This window comes from Perca fluviatilis, chromosome 19 (genome assembly GCF_010015445.1).
Source record: "Perca fluviatilis chromosome 19, GENO_Pfluv_1.0, whole genome shotgun sequence".
NCBI classification, from domain to species: Eukaryota; Metazoa; Chordata; class Actinopteri; order Perciformes; family Percidae; genus Perca; species Perca fluviatilis.
The window spans coordinates 17,263,392-17,284,453 of NC_053130.1; the positions used below are offsets into that span (position 1 = coordinate 17,263,392).

At 40.6% G+C, this 21,062-nt stretch overlaps 1 protein-coding gene across 4 annotated transcripts; it reads right to left on the reverse strand.

The window, feature by feature from the left end:
- Nucleotides 1-1,055: 1,055 nt before the first annotated feature.
- On the reverse strand, nucleotides 1,056-20,448 carry pdzd7a (PDZ domain containing 7a). Of its 4 annotated transcripts, XM_039784634.1 has the most exons (17): nucleotides 20,339-20,448; nucleotides 19,674-19,857; nucleotides 19,128-19,375; nucleotides 18,287-18,424; nucleotides 18,002-18,176; nucleotides 17,363-17,539; nucleotides 16,857-17,004; nucleotides 14,082-14,142; nucleotides 12,875-13,399; nucleotides 11,175-11,330; nucleotides 10,491-10,663; nucleotides 9,055-9,146; nucleotides 8,864-8,955; nucleotides 8,623-8,709; nucleotides 6,329-6,994; nucleotides 5,877-5,977; nucleotides 1,056-2,645 (listed from the first exon to the last, which is right to left on the reverse strand). In XM_039784634.1, exons 3-17 carry the CDS (start codon nucleotides 19,318-19,320, stop codon nucleotides 2,469-2,471), a joined length of 2,961 nt encoding a protein of 986 aa, XP_039640568.1. In that variant the 5' UTR covers nucleotides 19,321-19,375; nucleotides 19,674-19,857; nucleotides 20,339-20,448; the 3' UTR covers nucleotides 1,056-2,468. The 4 variants fall into 4 exon arrangements, 3 of the variants coding, with proteins under 3 accessions (XP_039640568.1, XP_039640569.1, XP_039640570.1); XM_039784635.1 differs by lacking the exons at nucleotides 19,674-19,857; nucleotides 20,339-20,448 and having other exon boundaries at nucleotides 8,623-8,691; nucleotides 19,128-19,645; XM_039784636.1 differs by lacking the exons at nucleotides 19,674-19,857; nucleotides 20,339-20,448 and having other exon boundaries at nucleotides 18,002-18,171; nucleotides 19,128-19,214.
- Nucleotides 20,449-21,062: the final 614 nt, after the last annotated feature.

The window sequence follows — 21,062 nt, forward strand, 5'->3', positions numbered from 1 at the left end:
CTGGCATCTCTGCATGTCTTTATTATATCAGATTTCAGAAGAAGCCAGTTCACATAGCGGTGAGATGAGAATTACATTTTCAGCTGCAGTAGCTCCAGCTCTGAATGTCCTTATGACAGGTTGGCCATTAAAGCCCTAAATATAAACCGGTTGGGAGCATGTTAACATTTGAAGCTGTTTTCTTACAGTATATGCAGGGCTTTGCATAACACTGAGCATGGCGGGTGTCTATGGGGAAAAATAGTGGGCTGAGAACTTTTATTTTACAAAGAGTCTATATCAAGGAATAATAGTTAAATGGAAATCTATATAATGGAGGAGATGTTGTATATTTTTATATATATATAGCACCTGAAGATATTTTGTTGTAGTACTGATATAAGTGTGGGTTTAATATACAAAGTAAAAAGGACTTATATATATATAGTATACAGTATATATATATATATATATATATATATATATATGTAAACAGTATATATATATATATATATATATATATATATATATATATATATATTTCAAATGATGGATCAGTTATAAATGGAGGCGGCAGCATAGAGTGCACCTAATATGTAATGCATGAAAATATGTTTACATTATATAATCTGTGTGACACAAACATAGTCTAATGACCAAACTTTGCAGCTGATAAAACATTCGGGAGCTTTATTTTAGGCTCAGTTTTGTCTCTCCATTTTGATCGATCTTTCATTTGATCTTCAGTATCATAAAATCGAACCAATTCACGTCTTCATCGTTGGGTTTCGTGCACGTTGTTAGTTTATAAAAGCATGAGAAGGGTAATTTTTGAGTGACTTCTTCATTAAGTTGAGGTCCGAGCTGATGCAAACCAAGAAAATTTTATGTTTCCTATACTTGGAATTTAATTCAACCCTCACTAGTAGTCACTCACCACTACAGATGCAGCACAGGTACAGATTAACAACAAATACAGGTGATGCAAACCGTTTTTCCATTTTTCCCTCCCATCTCAGTTGTCTTCATCGTTGCATAACCGTTTTCTGTGTAAATATGTAAAACACTTAATAGTATAACAGAGTGACATTGTCTTTTATTTAGACAGAATATCTATTTCAAATGTAGCCACTGTGACTAGACCAAAGCAACGTAACACATTTTCTTTTTTGTGGCATTTTCTCAACTTTTTGTGTGCATTTTGTTTACTTACGTTGTGTCTTCAGTAATTCATAATGTAGTTGTCCATGTATATTTTTGTGTACATTTCTTGTACAAATGACTGTGTTTTTAATTAAAGAACAAGTTGTCACACCTTAAAATTACTGTTGATTTATGTGCTCTTTTACCTGAAAGACATCAAGTGTGAGTAAAATATACTGAATGAGCATTTATTGCAGTTAAGTCAAATACCTGAAGCACTTTATAATAACCCAAAGGCATAGACACGCTCAATTTCATCTTTAAATTTAATAGCATGTCTGAATTGAAACATTTCCATTTGAGCTTTTCTAGCACTTATTTGTGTAATATTTATCAATGTTTTCCCCCAGTGGCCATCTGCAGAAGAAGTAAGGCACTATGCACACTATATTCCAGTTATTTGGTGCCCATATCTCCGCTACCCTACTTTGATTTAAACTCTGACACTGGCCTTCATGTCCTGCATTTCTCATTGACATGTTTTTCCAACTCCTCCACATGTCTGCATAAGCTCAGTCCACAGCATGGTGTAATTAAGCCTCTAAAGTGGCGGATTGCTCCAGAGCACAAGCACTTCTGCCAGAAAAATGCAGCACAAAAATACTGAGCAGCAATTTGTAATAATCCCCCCAGACATCCACTAAACCCAAACTATCAGTTTTGACATAATACAGGGGTTTAATCTGGGTATAAATCTATAAATCTCATAACTCAGGCTTGGGTAATCTCCCTCTGGCAGGCCTGCAGGGCTGCAGGATGGAGATGCTCCAACTGAAAAAAGTGCAGACCACTGGCTCCACAATCAGACAGTGCTCAGAGGTCGAGGCAAGGATGCCACGTGTCAAACAGTGGCACAATTTCAACCAAGGAGGAGTTCATGAACCATGTGATCTTATCACAAAACACATATTATTTTTTGTCCAGTTAATGTGCAATGTATGCATTTAGTAAAATGTTTGCTAAAAACACTAAGAATGTTATAAAAGTTGTAAAGTTGCAACAAACTTAATTTCATCGTAGCAAAAGATATCTATAACAATCTTTATCCTGATAAATAACCTACTGCATCAGTCTTAAAAACCTGCTTCAACATGCATTCTCTTTGACATATCATAACTCTTTCTCTCATAGGACAAATGTTTCTGTGCATCCATTTCTCTCCACTATGACCGGAGATCTACCTGTCCCATATCTCCTCTTCAGGAGTGAATCCTGTAGTTTATTCACTCCCACAGGAGTTGCAGGTTTTGGTGTCCTTCATGCCCAAACTGCAGTATGACAAAAGGTTAGTCTGCTGGTCTCCTGGGGCATGTAGGGGTGTTAGGGACCTTGGGAACTTTGACCACAAAAACCATCGGTTCTTTGGCCTTGTTGCTGAACACTCGGCGAATAACATCCACCGCATGCTGATGAGACACTCCCTGCAGACTCTCACCGTCCACGGACAACAGCTCATAACCTGCCTACAAATACAAACACAGGGTAAAAGGTTTAACCTGCAAAACTCGGTGTAAACAAAGAATAAGATTATAAATATCTTATATTTAATAAGATTAGTATTCATATTTCATTATTACACACATATTTGTATGTTTTCCTCCCCCTCTGTATCTTTTTTTTCTGTAGCAATCTGTCCCTTATGAACAGTTTCCATAAATCTGCAGTGATTGTGTCCCTTAGCGGGAACCTGATTTATGCCAGAGAGAATTGGGGCTCTCCCGTTAGTTTAATATATTCACACTGAAGGCCGTCACTAGTGCACATATACATATTCCACTTCAGCACAAGGTTGTCAAAAAAAGAACATACACTGAGACAACCACACACACACACACACACACACACACACACACACACAAGGGACCATTTTCTCGCTGTTTCCTGCAGGATGCGAGCAGAGAGTGGCAAAACTTTGGAGGCCTGAGGAGAGAAACTTCCTCTGATGTCATCAACGTTTGACGAGGATGCACCTGCCTCATGTGCTCAACCTCAGTAAAGGTTAGCAAAACATAGCACAGAAACACGCAATGCCAATGGCCATTGTTGTATTGTCTTTTTCCCTTTTCCTTTCCAGTGATTAGACACAAAGAGATTTGTTTTCTCTTCTTTCTGCACTTCTGCATTTGATCTATTATGGGTCAAACATATTTGTATCGGAGGAGGTTCGACATGTGCTGCCCTGTGTTTGTCCAGACAGGTTTTCTTAAAGCTCATCAGACAGTCTGATGTTCACCAATAACCTTATAGCCTTCCAGTATCAAAAGATTTAGATCCATTTAACCAAAGAGGAGATTAAAAGTGATTTTTTTCATTTTTGAAAAGTAATTTATTTGAATTAAATAGATCGCAACCTAATCTGCCCCATCCTCTTTACGGCCATTTATGGAGCGCATTTATGAGGTTTCCTCTTTTCTAGCCAATGGACGTCATAATCCAAAAATAACACGGACTGTCAAAATTACTACAGCTTGCACGGAAGGATCAGTGAATAGTTCATAATGTGGTTTACCAGGCCATTACAAATAAACTCAACTACATTATTTAGCAAAGGAGAGGAGAAATATTGTCTCTCTATCTTATTTATTGTAAGATAAATCTCTATTGTAACATAAAATAGAACTTTATTAATCCCAAAAGAAATTATTGTGCCAGAGATTGCTCAGAAATTACAACCACATAATAAAATCAGTAGAGTAATATATGTTAGTATATAATGAGTAATTCTACAATAAAAGTAACATACATTTAGTAAAATATGTAAACTAAAATAGAAAGTAATTTATTATGTATATAGATGAGTAGACATACTGTATATTTATATGCACAAATAATAGTGGTGCATCATTATAGATGCTAAAATTATTAATAAATATACCAAAATCCTAGCCAAACATTTGCTCAGGTTTTGAGATATATGTCCCTGAAACATTTGCTAAATGCAAGTTCCAATAAAAACAAAGAAAAAGAAAAAACAAATTTAATATATTGTGGGTAAACCAACCCTTTCCACAAAAGGAAGGTCCATTCAGTTGTCACATGCTGCAATATTTACTACATCCTCTTACACAGCCAGTTAAACGCAGAAATGACACACACGTCTAGATTTCCGCTGACAAAAGACAGGTGGGAGAGTCTAATGAACAGGAAAGTATGTGTGCACACGGCCGCACAGATACACACACACAACATTCTTCACTTATTGGACGTTATCATGTGGGTCTAAGGAGACAGAATGCATGTTAACACAGCGCTGCCCTGGTTTCACTTCCCTCTGCAGAGTAGGGGGTGATAGTACTGAGCCAGGGAGCTGATATTGGTGAGTTGACATGCCTAGTTGTGAGGTGGGATGTGAAGACAACAGATAGCAGTAGGGTGCTGGAAAGTAGTCATATACATGTGTCTACTAAGCAACAACTTCTCTGATTTTGCTAGCAGTAGTATGTTGGTTTGTCAGTCATCCACCACTTTGGTCCAGACTAAAATATCTCTACAACTATTGAATGGATTCCCATGATATTTATTCATGGTTCCCAGAGGATGAATCCTCCTAACTTTGGTGATTTCCTGACTTTTCCTCTAGGTTTCACCATGAGGTTGGCATTTATGTTTTTTAGTGAAACGTCTCAACAACTATTGGATAGAAAGCCATGCATTTCCACACAGACATTCATGTTCCCCTTAGGATGAATTGTAATACCTGTGGTGATTAAGTTAGCATTCAGCTCAAAGTACCACTGTGTTTAAGTACAGCCTCACAGACCCGATCGCGTGGCTAAGTCTTGTTCTAATCTGACCCTCTTTGCCAGATTCTGGTTTTCACAAACCCCAGTATCCTGCTTTATTCTCCACCTTTGCCATTCCTGTCACTTTGTTGCTCTGTTACTGGTGTTTTGCTTTCTCTCAGTTTTCTCAAGTTTCTTTCTTCTCTTTCTTTATGTTTTTCTTTTTCCAAGATTGGGTGCACTGCATGTGTCTGTGTATTGTGTGATTATGAGCGCAGGCATGTGTGTGACTACAGGAACTGTAAGAGGAAAGTTTTTTGAATATGAAAAAAGAGCAGACACTGGTTCCACCCTATGTTTGACACTCTAATCAGGCATTAGACATGGGTATTTATAGCTAGCTGTTTCACTTCTTTTCAAGTATCTTAATTTAAGTGTTGTGTGACTACTGTATCTTTGACTCTGGTCTAGAATTAGGCTCTGGTAAACTGCAGTGGATGAGTGTGTGTATCATGTGTGTTTAAGTGAACCAGGCCCAGATCACAGACAACTGTTAAGTTACTGTGCAGGCAATATATTACCAATACATTAGCAGACCAGCACTTGTGTACTTCATCAATAATGGAGGCGATGGGCTACTTGAGATGTCTCTCCACTCTTCTCATCTCCACTCCTCATTGCACACCATCAAGCTCTCCGTCATAGACGTGCTTACTTATAGCAACAACTCATAACCACAGGACAGAGGTCTGACAGGTACTTACAGTACACTCCAACCATGATCAGGGTGTTATGGGGAAACTAAAGTACATTGTCAACATTTATGGTGAAAAGATGTAAATATGTTGTAACGTGTCAACCACCTTTGGTCAAGGCTAAGACACTCATTTTTTCAGCCCTTTGCCTTTCAATCGACACCCATTTTTGTGATATATTGAGGTGTTTCTTCCTGTCTCTGCCATAACGGCTCACCTTCAGAGCCTCATTCGTAGATGCAGCTCCTCCTGGGAAGATTTTCTCAATCTTTATCATGGGCTGGACTCTAGACTCTATACCACCAGAGATACTAATACCTGTAAATACAGGAAAATAATAAATTAATAAGCCGAGAGATTACTTGACAATTGTGTTCTAACAAGTCTAATAGTGTATATACACTCTTTGGTCTTTTCAGTTATCATTAAAGCATTCAACTTCTCCTTTCAGTTTAGTTGTACAGTAAGTGATACCCTGACCTCTACTGGTGATGTAATGGATATGGGAGGATGAATACTTTGAAATGGACAGTTTTATAAAAGTAATTTGGCAGTTGCAGGCATATTGATCAAACTTGCTCAAAGATTAAGAATAATAACAATTAAATCAATCAATCAACTAAACTTAAATCAAAGTGAAAAATATAAGCATTTCTGTGTTGAACTCACCCAATGACTGCTTGGCCTTAGAGATGGTCAAAGTGTTAATTTCATACTCCTCAGGTAGCAAAGTTGCTCTTCTTTTTACACCATGACCATTTTGTGAATGTCCATTTAGCGGCTGACTGCTCTCTCTGCCTGTGGATGGACTCTTGTCTCTCTTGGGCTCAAACACATCAGCCAGAGGGGATCTCCCTTGCAGCTGTGAAGGAACCTGTACGCTGACCTCTGTGTAGCCCTCCTGCCTGCTCATTCTGTCATCTATGCTGTCAGGACTCACCTCCCTCCTTGCTCTCCCATGGCCGTTCCTCACAGGTGACCTCCCTCGTTCAGGAGCCACATCTCCTCGGTCAGACAACAAGGAGACATCGTCATACCGTGAGGCCCTGTTCTCTCTTCTGTTTGGGGAGTGATGGGTTTGGCGCCCACGTTGGGTGCTGTGTGATGGCTCTGTGAGGAGGAAGCTGTGGGTGGGTGAAGGGCTCAGGGAGCGGGATCGCACAGGAGAGGAGGCATAGTTGTCCAGAGGTACATCCAGCAGAGGGGTGAAGGCACGGGACGGAGGCAGATGGCCTGACTGTTGGCTGGACAAACGTAATCTCTCCAACTCCTCAATCAACTGACGCTCCCGCAGTGCGTCCTGGACTGGCTGGAGGTGGAACCCACCCCTGTAGTCTGGACAAACATAAAAACAGTAAGTTCAGCCCTGCAAAAGTAGATGTTTCTTTCAGAACTTCTTCATACAAACACAGTGATGTGAAGATTATTCAGAATAAAAGCAGCCGCTCAGCATGAGTTAAAAGATTACTCCACTGATTTAGCATTGAACTCACAATGGACGTTTTAAAAACACACATTCTTCTTACTTTTCAAAACCATGTTCAAAACCTAGTTTGAACATGGTTCATGAGCATCACCCACAATGCAACAGTTTGGGTCGGATATTCAGGTTCGTTATGCCAGAGACGGTTTATAGGGTCTTTGGTTATGCTAGTAGCAATTAATGTAGCCTCGGGCCACTAGTCTCAAGCCTTTTCATTTTCAAACATGTAGTCTTCAGCCTCAGCCGACGCTGAATTTGCACAGCTTACTCTGGAGCCACCAAAGGCTTTATACAAGTTTTTTTCACATGCGCAGTAACGTAAGTACTACCCAAGACCTGTAACGTTAAACAGACGTTGGTGTGTAAAAGGAGTCCCCCTTTAAATCCTGAGGATAAAACAAGCTCAATCTGTACTACCTTCTAGCATTCTCACCACATCAGACTTTTCTACATTTTCTGTTTCTACATTTTACTTCCTCAATTGGGCAAGTCAATATAAAAAGTAAACAACATAACCCATAAGGGTTACATAACATTACTTGGAATACTGATGCCACGAAAACATCACGACAAGCTTGTTCATGCAAGGATCTTAAGGGTGTCCTTTTTAAAGACAAACAGTGGGTGACGATTTTACATTACACTGCCTGAATGACAAAATATGGATTTGATTTCATTTTAACAGTTGCAAATAGAAATTTTGCAATGAAATAATAATAATAATAAGCCTACATTGTAAGGGATAACAGCAGCATAAAAGAACAAATATTCACAATTTTACTGTAATATAGGGAAAACTGTTGGAACAATTGGATACAATCAGTCTAAAAGCTCTTTGAAATGGTGCTGTCATCTTATATTTATCATTTATTTGCAAAACAATTTATTTGTGAGGCAGAGCACCAAACTGAAATAATGATGTTGACCTTGTGACCACGAACCTGTGATTTTAGAAAATGAGATGGCTGCAGTCAGTCTAAAGTTAGACTCTATTGATTGTGTCTCAAATGACTCTTGGATGAGAAAAAGGATAATATCATCTCTGTACTGTAGAAGTGTCACAGTGGCCAACCAGTCTTTTCTGTTGGCCACAGAGATGTAACACAAGCCTCTGCTTCAGCGCAGGCACAGGAAACCTGAGATATTTTGTGCATGGCAATGTGTGTGTGTGTAAGTGTGTTTTTTATGAGGTCAGGAGGTGGGTATGTGTATGTGTGTGTGGAATGCCAAGGCCAGAATATGGTCTGTGCCTGCAGGTGTTTCAGTTTGACACTACAGATATGAGATGATTCAGGTTAGGGAGGAAAAGTAAGAGTTGGGAGGGGAAGGAGATAAAACGTGAGAGTTAAGCCCCTCGTGACTCTCGTGTTGCTCTGGGATCAGAGAAAGGACATTAATCGGACAGAGAGAAAGTCAGAAGAAAGAGATGCTGTCTAGAAAGAGAAAGGGTGAGAGGAAGGAAGCGATACAGCGAATGTACCTGGGATTGGGGTGATGAGGTGACGTCGAGGGGTTCCACTGCGAGGGGAGCGTAGAGCTGGAGAACGCACTAAGAAGAAATAAACAACTAAAGATATATTGTTTATTTTCCATTAATTCCTTTGGTCTGTGTACCTGCTTTTTGTTACTTCTATATTTCTTTTGTTTCTTTCATGCAAACAGGAAATTATGAATGTATGTTGTAATCAGGAAAATTATGTTAAGTCCATTCCTCTGCTTACCAGAGCGACTCTTGAGAACATCGTACGCCTCCAGCTCAAAGGGCATGACCATGCTGTCAAACCGACCCAGCTCCGTAGTAGGTATCAGCATCCTGCAAGGGAAATTAGTCAGTTACATAAACATAGTTACACAGCATGTATACAGAAAAACAGTATTATACTGTTCATATACTTACATATATGTGTCTCACCTTATTTCTCTGAGAAGTAGCAGTTTCTCTGGCCTGTCCAAGATGGCCAAAAGGGGACGCACTAAATCCTCAATTACATTGTCGGACAGAAACTGAGAGAAAGATTAGATAGGTACACAAATTAGAGGAAAAGAATAAGAAGAGCCAACTAGTGTGGTGGTGTATATAGACAGATTTACATCAGGTTGTTTTCTGATTTTTTAAAGGGCACTCCACCAATTTTACACATCAAGTTCAGTTTACTCGTCACAAAGACCACTACTAAGCTTGTGAAAACAGCCATATAATGTCCTCTGTGGCTCTGGTAGGAGTTTTCCAAAGTTTGAAAAAATAACCCTGATAAAATTTGGCTAGCCGGCTCAACTGCAACCAAGAAAATTATAGCTCAATGCTGGCTCCCCCCTCACTCGCTTTGTATAAAACAGTGGTTGGCGTATTTTCTAGACATACGTAGTTATGCTTGAGCTCGCTACAGCAAGGATTAACAAAGCCAAATCATCGACTATAGACCTATGGAAAAGCACAACAGCTCAAATATCAGACCTAATGACCTCAGTGCCACAAGAAATAGAGGAGAGTGACTAGGCAAGGTGTGATTTCTGTTTGTTTATTTGTTCTGTTTTCCTTGAGACCGCAGAGGGTGGAGGGGGTGGGAGAGGGTTTTTGTTCTTGTTCAATTTGTGTTTCTCTGTTCTGTATGTATAATGTCTTTTAACAGTAAGTCTGAGTTGCAAACTGAAGGTGTGAGGTTTGAAAGAAGTGAGGAGGAAGGGAGTATTTAATGAAAGACACTATGAAGGTGCATTTTGGGAAATGTATAATCCACTGTGAGACTAAAAGTCAGGATATCTCTGGCTCTGCTACATCAAGTTCTACCATTTTTTAAATTGTTTTATCTTGTCTCTTGTGAGTCCCCCAACTTTATGGAAGTGCAATACTGAATTGCTGGAGTAGCCCTTTAACTGAAGTTGTTTCATTTTCATGATTGGGAGTTGGGTTGTCTTCTAATATGTTGCATGTACATTAAATATTCACTTTTCCAAGAACACCACTGCACTCTGCTGTTTTCAGTCTTTGGTGTTTAATTACTGTATTGTGAGTCATACTGTGCTTTGAGTAGACTTGGTATCTTCTGCAGTGTTGGCAAAGAAGCTGATCCCCTGAAATTGGCCACTAAGTGTGAGATGGGCCCAAGAGACACAAGGGGATCAAATGATGGCTGGTATTTGATCCTAATCATAAATGACAGGCCAAATCCGTCTTTTGTCACAGCCGCTGCCAGACACATCTTTGACTAAGGGACACACTGAGCAACACAGGGAACAATACTGCACACTTAAGCCTGCAAGTAATATGGCTGGTTTTCATTCAGTGGGAGGAAGAAAAAAAAACACCACTGAGGTGTTAGAGATGGTAATTTTAGATCAGAAACTCACCCGCTGACAGTGTCTCATCACAGCAGCCACCTCATCATGGCCGAGCAGTTTCTTTGCTATGTCCTCCACATGCATCAGGGTCTCTGGTCGGCGCAGCGGGCTGCTATCTTTAACCCCAGCACGGGATTCCCTCGGGGAGGTCAAGAGCTGGAAGGGACGGCCCCGCTCCTTATCTAAGGAATTAGTGCAAACTGAAATAAACAAGATGCAAACAAAAGCATCTGCAGATGGCATGAGAGACTTACACTCATACAAAATAAGATTTCACCTCACAAACCCAGAGATGTCCATGCAAAATGTCCCAAAGTCTTTCCAGTGAGGCAGTTGCAAAGCTGAATCATCACACATCTGTCTGATGTTTGTCGGTTCCCACCCCATCTCACCACCAATGTCCAAAGCTGATGTAAACTTAAGAACTCCAAGGAATGAGCGAATAGCTACTGTGATGAACTGTAACCCCCCCAAATGCCAAAAATATAATCTGAAACAGGATCCTATGTATTTTTCCTGGTTCCAAACCTGACTTGCTGCCCATTTCTCTGATTTAATTCAGGGATTCAAATATATTAACTGAAGTGAAACAAAATGGCAATTCAGCCAAAACCTTAGGGGATATTTTTGCTGTATGGGATGCAGAATATGTGCCTGGAAAGTAAAAAGAATGCCTTGTGACTGTGCCCTTACCTTTGTCTGCATTGTGAGACAATGACTTGGATGGGCTCTTCTCTTTACGGTCTTTCTTAAAGAACAAGTTGACAAAGGTTTTAGATCGCTGCAGGCTGGTTTTACCCTCTCCAGAGTTTGTTTCCTTCTGTTGCCTCTGCTTCTTTTGTCTTTCCTCTAAAGGTAAAAAAAAAAAAGAGGAAGACAAAATAGCATTCAAGTCCCTCTAAATCAGCATATGTAGTCAATACAGATACATTTTCCCATCCAAATGACAGATTTAACACCTGCTAAATTATATAAAAAACTATTTACCCAAACGACTAAATCATAGGAAAATCTTCCTTAAGTGGTGTTGACCCATAGCAAGAATAGGACATTCTGCATATCTGTGTATGGTGTTAAAAACATAATTCATTAAGCTTTGTACTACTTTATGCTGTTGGCCAATAACAGTAGGTGATACACACTCTGTTCTATGAGTACAGACTGTTCATTTCTCTTCCAATCAGCTCCGCTGTTCACTGCAGTAAATCTGCCACTGTGGAAAGTAACACAGTAATACTGATGAATTGCAGCTACACCAACCTGAACACACCCCTATCTATTGAAGGCACAACAGCAAAGTGCTCCAGCTTACATAACAAATGTCCAATCAGCCCTGAGCTTCACCCCCAAGCCCCCGCCAGGACTTGGAGGTATGAATGAGCTGAATAAATTGAGAAGGAAAGGCTAATAACTCAACAGCCCCACCAAGGCTTGGATGAGATATTTCTCCATATGCTTGTTCTTATTCATTTCTCACAGAGGTACAACAAGTGAGAGTAAGGGGCGGTGATTAATCATGGGTCTGCGTTGAACTTTGTGCTCTTGGACAATTTGTGTCTGGAGCTTAAATCAGCCATGTGGAGCCAAGATGTTCTTGTTTACTTCCTGGAGTGATAGAAAGATGAGGGGTCATTAAACTGACGGATGGCCTGCAGAAAGATCTCTGGATGATACAGGGAATGCAGGTACTGCCACAAAAATCTGCTGAAGAATTTAACCTGATTTTGGCTGCAATATTCATCGTGCTGTGGCTGATTCCTCTACTGAGATGGAGGATACTACCACTATAATCAACAACCACGATACAGAGTAGAGCTGAGTGATATGGAAAAAATCAAATATCATGATATTTTTGAACAAAAACATCAATGTCAATATTGTGGCGATATTGTAGGGTCAACAATTGGTGCATCCACAAAATATTAACACAATGAGAGTTTTGATAAATAATCACAAATAATGTGGATACAATGACTAAGTGGGTAAAGGCAAATTATAAAACAGCTAGTAAGTCTGGTATGTTCAGAAAAGTACATCACTTTTCTGTAGTGCAGCGTTTAAAATCAGGAAAAGACAATACTGTGTCATATATCGATGTGTATATAATATCGTATTGCCCAGCCCGATCACAGAGTACAACCTGACCTGATACTGGACTTGCCTACCTCAAACATATGTTGCCAGTTTTGTACTGCAAATTCTTGTTTCTTTACAGCCGACATATACAACAATACTGATATATCTACAATAAGCTTATATCGGCTGATATACCAGCCCAGCCAACTTTTCAGTCTACCTCTAATACAAAAAAAAACTTTTTTAATTAATATGACCTTAAAGTCTATGAAGCGACCTTACAATCCTTACAATCCCAGTGAGCCTGCAGGTCTCACCTGACACAATGATGTGGCTCTGAGAACGTTTGATTGGCTTCCGTGGTCTGCTCAGGGCCATCAGCGCTGCCGTCTTAGGTGAGGGTTTCACTACTTCCTGGTCCCCAGATGACGTCCTCGTACGTCCCCGCCCTCCTTCCCCAGCTCCTACCATCTCCCTCGGCCCTTCCCCTTTCCCACGTATAAGTGTGTCCTTCAGCAGCACTGTGGCACCTACAGTCCGGCTGGTTTCTGTGGCGACCACCCTGTCCGAGTACAACCCATTAGTGGAGGTGTGGTCCAAGTAGTATGGAGGGTGGGGGTCAGTCTGTATGGCGGTGTCAGCAGTTCGTTCTGCGCTGCTTTGACGTTGGGAGCGGTCCTCTGTGGAGATGGCGACGTCTACCATCCCAGAGCCAAAGATAGGAGGGAAAAGGACCTGGGAGAGACCACTGAGGGAGCTGACAGGGGTGCTGGAGGACAACGAGGAGGCAGAGGAGTTGGAGTCTGAACCCTGGGAGGATGATGCCGGGCCCCCATTTGCCACTGTAGAAAACAATCCATAATTAGAATGAAGTATGGGGATTAGTGTGTGTTTTAATATTATTGTGCAAGTGCAATACCTTATGAAACTGTCCAATTGTTATATCTGAGCACAATACACACACGCACACACACACACAGTCTGCTTTGTTTACATTAAAGTCTGTCTGCCCTCATGTCCTGTTAATCCTTTAAACTTTTGAGTGACAGAACATGAACCCGGAGTTATTCTGTGTCTTGCTTTTTGTTAATGAAACTCCAAAATGACTCTGCATCTTGACACAGATGTCAGGTCGTGCTCTGTTCCAAACAACTGAGCTGCCTTTGAGTACACTGAATTAATCTCTGGCTGTGTTCAGAAGTCATATCAAACTAAAAAAACAAGAAATTTGAGTCCTCTGAAGAAATTAAATGACAGGGTTTTAGAATAAGCAAGGATACACTTAGCCACTGTTCCACTGTTTTCATTAGATTTCCAAGTAGAATCAAACATGTGGCTTTGCAAACGGAAATTAGATTTAAAAACTCCTAATCACCAGGTCACATCTTCATTATTTTGTTCTGTAATATTGACTTTAATGCAGGTAATTCTTTCGCACTACTACTCAAGTCATCATGTCTTTTTACACTCATCTTTAACACTATCTCCATCTTGTAAAATCATATTTTGGGATAGTCAACATACGTTTGTCGAGCCAGCCGTATTCAGCTACCATTTCCTTGTATGCAGGGTATCTCCCAGCTTCCTGTTGATGAGGACAAACATGATAATATTAATATTCAGTGTGAACATAAACAACAAAACTACAAATTGCACGTGTCTACACCTTATACTTACTTATATTAAGTAGTTTCCTAAACAACTCAAGCTTTAAGCATGAGTTTAAGGTTGGACACCACTGCTCTAGGCAATGTTTTTAAAGCGCCCATATTATACTCATTTTCAGGTTCATAATTGTATTTTAAGGTTGTACCAGAATAGGTTTACATGGTTTAATTTTCAAAAAACACCATATTTTTGTTGTACTGCACAGCTCTCTCTCACTGCTGTAGATCCTCTTTTCACCTGGTTTCTGTTTTAGCTACAGAGTGAGACCTCTTTTCTTCTTCTTCTTCTGTACTATCTTTGATTGCACTCGCACATGCTCAGTAGCTCAGTAGCTCAGATGTAGATCATGTCAGCTAGCTAGCTCCATAGAAGTAAAAGACTGTTTCTCCAACTTCAGTCAGTTACAAGGCAGGATTAGCTGGGAGACTGTCACTACCCAAAGTGAGTAGAGTGCAGATTTGAGTTGCGCATGCGTCACTTTGCGACGAGTGCAGATGTGAGTTGCGCATGCGTCACTTTGCGACAAGTAGCCTACAAGATGCTAACGGCGTTTTGAGCTAACGTTAGCAATCAAGTAGCTAGCCTACTAGCTAGATGCTAATGGCGTTTTTAGCTAACGTTAGCAGTCAAACAATCATAAATAGCTAAAACGTTTTTGAAATGACTGCTAGCTACAAGTTAGCAATCAAACACAACATCGGCTGTCACTTGAATGGCGTTTTGAGCCAACGTTAGCAATCTAACAATAATAGAGAGCGAAAACGTTTTTGAAATGACTGCTAGCTACAAATTAGCAATCAGACACAGGCTGTTACACTTTATGTCACTTGAATGGCGTTTTGAGCTAACGTTAGCAACCAAACAATCATAGATTGCTAAAACGTTTTTAGAAATGATTCCCATCTTCTGTTATTGTATGTAAAGAGAAAAGTTTATTATTTTACAGATTTCACAAATTTCAGTAAGACACGTTATGCCGTAAACAGTTTAAATCTGACCATGCGCAACTCACATTTGCACTCGACCAAAGCCGGTCTGACTCGGTTAACATCGGGTATGACACGTTATGCCGTAAACCGTTTAAATCTGAGCATGCGCAACTCAAATCTGCACTATTCTCCCTTTGGGTAGTGACAGAGACTTCTAAATGAGGGCACACATGTAAGTAGTTCTTTTGTAGATTATGGTGAACTTGTGTGTGTTGTAGCAGTGCTTTGCTATTGAGAACGAGGTACCATGCTAGTGTTAGCATTAGCGTTAGCATGCTAATGCTAACGCTACGAGCTAACGGTTGCGGTTAGCCAGCTCATTTCGGACTGTGATGTCACAGTCCGAGCCGATTTTGAACAGCTCACTAGGAGACTGAAGGCAGGACACATTCAGAAACCGTATCTCACTCAAAACAGCATGGATGGATTTTTTTCAAAGTTTGTATGTGTGTGGAAGCACCAGAGACACAAAAGAACACCCCAAATCCCAGAAAAAGTGTTTTTTTCCATAATATGGGCACTTTAAAGAAAGGAGCCATTTTGCATTAGCAATTAGTTTCCGATAGCCTCCCAAGTCTATTTTAAGAGACTGTCTCACCAATACACCGCTTAAGGTCAAAGAGAAGACACGCAGATGTAGCAAGGTTACATCTACAATTTTCCACAAACTTTTCCATTAACCCTGGCTCCACTATGTGTGACACACAAATGGGGCTAATACAGGACAGAAGGAAGACATAAAATTCAGCTTTCTGTTGATTATAACCTGATCCCTGACCGCCTTTGAATAATGAACGTTGTCTCTGGCTGTTTTTCACACGTGGAACCTGAGATCAGAGGAGTAAAATGAGCATGCAGTAATGTTAGCGAGCTAAAAGAGTGCTCAAACACACTGTACAACACACGTGCCCATTCATACACACAAACATATGCACAATTCCTTTATCTAAAAATTACACAGGTTATGTGGCGCCGCCTTGCACACATACATGCTTACACAGACACACATAAGGAACTCAGTGGCTGTAAGCCAGCGGCCTGCTCTGCTGTGCAGGCTTATTCTGTCCCCTCCAGAGAAGAACTGTTGCTTAACACGCTGTAACAATTATTACTGTATCACAGCCCCCAATCAATTATGTTTAAACCTGAGCAAATGATTAACACTGCCACAAGACACTGCACTAGAGATGTGTAATGGACCAAGGGGGGCACTATCTAAAATCTCCTTTTAGCTCTATTTCACACTTTAGCTGCTAAACGCTCCACTATGTTTACCAGCTAGTAGCTAACTGTAGCTATCTGCTGTTTGGTGCTGAGCAGGTAGTGTACAGTGGTTTTTTATAGCTTTTTAGCTGAAATGGAAATGGATGATGAGAACGGTGAGAGTGAACCAAAACACTGGTTGCGGGTAAAACTAAGACATTTAGGTTAAAGAGGCTAAAAAGTGCCGTAGAGCTGAGGGGAACTGCAAAGTTGGATGATAATTCTCTGTCAGCTCGTCATTACAAACAACCCCGTTTCATATTGCACATAATCATTTGCTCCATTAGCAATATAAAAACTATTGATTGGTATAGGTTTATTAATTTGACCAAACTTACTGTAATTTGGTCTCAAGTTTATCTGTAAAATTGTTGCTCACCCTGATGGTCAACATGACATGGGTGTGGCTCTTCAGGACCTCAACTGCATTACTATGGGTGATGTCATCAAAGCTGATCCCGTTGGCTGCAAGGATTTGATCGCCCATTTTGATGCCATGCTGTTCTGCAAGCCCACCCGGGTCCAACCTGAAGGGAAAATATATAAAGGCATGCAAACACACACACATTCATACATACATGAGATATAGACATCTATTAAATCTGAGCAGTGGGTAAAGGCACTTACTTATAATTGACTTCTTATATCAATAAAACATGTATTTCATTTTCTATTCTATATTTAATTTAAAAGTATTGAATATTTTGCATTTACTAGATGTATGTGTCTTATCCAATTAAGCAATAGGGGGGATTGAAGCTGGGCTCCACTGCATGCACACACAGCACCACCCTGAACCATTTTGTTTATCTGATGCTGATGGCCTCTTCAGGTATAAAAACAACCATGAGCCGAAATGTGCTTCAAACCACACTTGGTTCATACTTAGAAACATAAATTCCCAGTCCGAACTCTTTGCCTCCTCTGATGTTGAAGCCCAGACAGTAGTCATCTGATGTGGTGAAGAGATGTACGATCCTGCGGAGAGCGCCGTCTGAACTGGCCTCTGACGGTGTGCGACCGCTCTCCTCCACCACCATCCGCCGGTGAATCAGATCCACCCTACACACAAACACATGCAAAAGATAACATGTATGCACGCATGAAAACATTCACATACGCTGCTTTCTCTTTCTCCTCTGCACTCAGGCCTGTCAGTATCGGTTAATCAAATAGCCATAAAGGTCAGAGCGGTAATCCATCCACTGCTGCCACATGAAACCAAGATACAGTATATCCCAAAAGAAAGATTACCAGTGTGAGCTACAGTCAAGTGACAAGACTTCACAAAACAAGGGCCATGCAAAGGTCAGTGGCGATAACAACACGGTTGTAGTCTGTACTTTACATAATAATAAGCAAACTACAGTCATAATATACAGTTACTGTTTGGTAAAGTTGTTTAATTAACTATGTAGAGTACATATTTAATTGTATATTAGATGTAAAATATCCTTTTTTTGCAGCCTTATTCACATTGGCAGAACCTGTACTGAGCAGCACCTCTGAGCTGTTTGGCCTCACCATGTGGTCTTCTCCTTGGAGTAGCGGATGCCAGGGATCTTGCCCACCCGTCTCACCACCATCCTCAGCCTGTTGTTGCCCGTCAGGACCTTCACAGCGCTGCTTATGGTGATGCTCTCCAGACTGACCCCGTTCACCTCCACCAGCTTATCGCCCATAGTCAGCCCAGCCTGCGCTGCAGACACAGGTGGAACTCAGCATGATACACTACAGTAAATGTCACAGGGAAACAGAAGACCACATGCCTAGGTTTAAGCACACTGAAAAATAAGCTTGCCTCCTAACCTGCAGAGCTGTCGTCCTCCACCTTGCTGACAAATATGCCGAGTCCATGTTCAGAGCCCCCGCGGACACTGAAACCCAGACGCCCATCTGGACTCTTTTCTACTGTCACTGTGTGAATGTCTTCACTGTCATCCCCTCCTGCAAAACAAAAAAAGAAAGACCGACAAAGAAAGTCAGGTTTGAAATGCAGAAATTCTTGATACTCAATTAGTGTGGGGTAAAGAGAACTGAAACATCAATATGTTTGCACCTATACATTTTTTAAAACTTCTTGACAAACCTAGAAACATTCATTCATTGTTCCTCCAAATAGTGTGACACTTTTCAACCATGAGTCACTGAGATATCCATGTGTACCTGTGTAGTATTTACTAAGGCTGCAACTAATGATTATTTCCATTATTGATCAATCTCAGTCAGTTAATTCATTGATGAATTGTTTCGTCAATAAAATGTGTAAAAATAGTGAAGAATGTTCAGCGCAAGTTCCCAGAGCCAGAAGTGAAGTACTCAAATTGTTTGTTTGGTCTGATCACAAAACTCAAAGATTTTCAGTTTACCATCATAGAAGAATAAGAAAACGAGCAAATATTTACACATCTCAGAATTTTTATTCCTGCTTTAAAAAATGAGATGAGCGATTTGATTGACGAAACAATTCATCGACTTATTATTTCCTCTCTAGTATCTACAGTATATTGCATTATTAATAATACATTGGCTTGCTCTAAACTCTAATCTAATATTGGACTTAAGACTGACTGAATAACAGTCCTGAGTGGGCCTCTGCAGCCAGTGGCAATGTGTGTGTTACCATGGTAACAGAGCATTGTAAACTCACCATCAACAGGTGAGTTAATGAGAATGACCCTGCCCATGGGTGAGGAAGACCTATGTCTGTGGCGGTGCTGTTTCTTTAGCATGTAGCGCGTGGTGCTGTGGGAACCCCCGGTTTGGCCTCCATGGTTGAAGTGGGGGTTCCCCCCTCCATTTGTCATCTCCCTCCAGCCAGAGGGATGAGAGGAGCGAGCCATGCTATGTGTCTGGCAATACTTTCCTTAGTCATCCAGACAGGAGGATATCTGGTGTCTGCAGTCAGGATGGAAGAGATGGCGCCTGGGATTTAGGGAACTGAGGTAGGGGACAAATGTTGTGGGGAACTTTTTTGCACATGTTGATCCAAAGTAGATGATGAAATACTGGAGCAGGCAACTTACAAAAATGTAGGTAACATCCCTGATCTTCATTAAAACCAGTTACAGACCATGAATAAAACTTAATAAATAAATCCAAGATTCAAAATAGAAAATGTCACAACTGAATTAACAAACCAACATTCATTTAAAAGCGATGGCAAAAAGTAGTGATCCATGATTGAACTGTGGACCTTTCTTTGTAGGTTAAAGAAGTTGGTATACTCCACTAGTTTCCTTTGCAGCCTCTGAATCCATCTCCATAGAGCCCATGGTACCTTGTTCCCCCCTGCTTCAGCTGAGAGGCTGCCGGCCTGTCTGCAGAGAATTCAGCGGTGCATGGTGATCCCCTCGGGTCATGTTTAATTAAATGGATATCTGTTGTGAGGAACATATGCTGTGGTGAGTAATGTGGGCTCAGAAGCTCCAGATAAACTCATTTATATGATAGCCTACAGTAATGACCTATTGCCTGGGATCTTAAATAGAATACAAATAACATTGAATATCGCTTTTTAAATTGTGTCAACAGAAGTAACGTTGAACTATTAGGCTACTTCGTGTGATTTTTCTATCAATCAGCACCATGGACAGCGAGTAAGAGATAGCATACATAAACAAGTGGCATAGTTTTGGCCGGTAATTATCATCTATAACTATAGCTAACGAAACTTCTGTAGTAGGCCTAATTGTTGACATTGTTCTGAGCGATGTCAGTAAACTTCAACGCGTCCTGTTTGGATCTAAACTTCTTTCTGTTGATTCCCTTCAACCATGATCCAAAACGCCCGCGAAACAACTGTAACATCGTGAGCATTAAAACTAAAGTGAACAGAAAATCATGAGAGCGTCAGCCTACCTGCTGTGTGTGTCCACGTTGTGTCGGATGAGCTCGGACAGACGCTCACTGCTCCGCCTCGCTGACGCATCATCGGACACCTCCGGAGTATTAGTGCCACCTCAGTCGTTCTCCAGGTGACAATCATTGTCTTGTGAGTTGTAAGCCTTTTACATAAGCCTCTGCAGCTGTGCAGCCATTAGCGCTGGACTAGTTATAATTAAGCACACTATAATTGCACTTATATTACAGTAATACTGCCTCAAGTCTGTGTCAGTTTGTCCTTAGGTTATTAATGTGTTAAGTCCTTATTTTTCCGTAAAACTGCAGAGAGGTGTATGTGGAGAAAGTGAGCTGTGGATCTTCACCGTGCCTGTAAGGTGGGTAAACAACCCCACCCAGTGGTCAGATGCGTCATATTGTCATATCACAGCTTCGATGCAGATCCATAGTGTAGATCCCAATCTCTGTAGATTTGTCAGAGTCTTCAGGGAATTGATCAGTCATATTAATACAAGTCAATATACAACTGGAAACCTTGACCTTGAACATATAGTTTTTGTATTAGCGTTGTTTCGTTATTTTAATTTTTTGGTGTGGTTGATAAGTTAGTATTGTAAATATTGTTAATCATCATATATGATAATTTCTCCAAAATGATTAAAGTTGACATTATCTAATTGTGAAGTCAGTTCATCACCCATGAATCACAAGGGTTGTTTCAATTAGACATAATTCTTATTAT

Excerpts from the sequence above, each read along its gene's own strand:
- pdzd7a (XM_039784634.1), bottom strand. The coding sequence starts at position 19,320 with ATGGCTCGCTCCTCTCATCCCTCTGGCTGGAGGGAGATGACAAATGGA. Across the intron at positions 6,995-8,622 it reads CCTCATCACCCCAATCCCAG|ACTACAGGGGTGGGTTCCAC; the intron begins GTACATTCGCTG and ends ATGTTTGTCCAG. Across the intron at positions 5,978-6,328 it reads TAAGGCCAAGCAGTCATTGG|GTATTAGTATCTCTGGTGGT; the intron begins GTGAGTTCAACA and ends CTGTATTTACAG.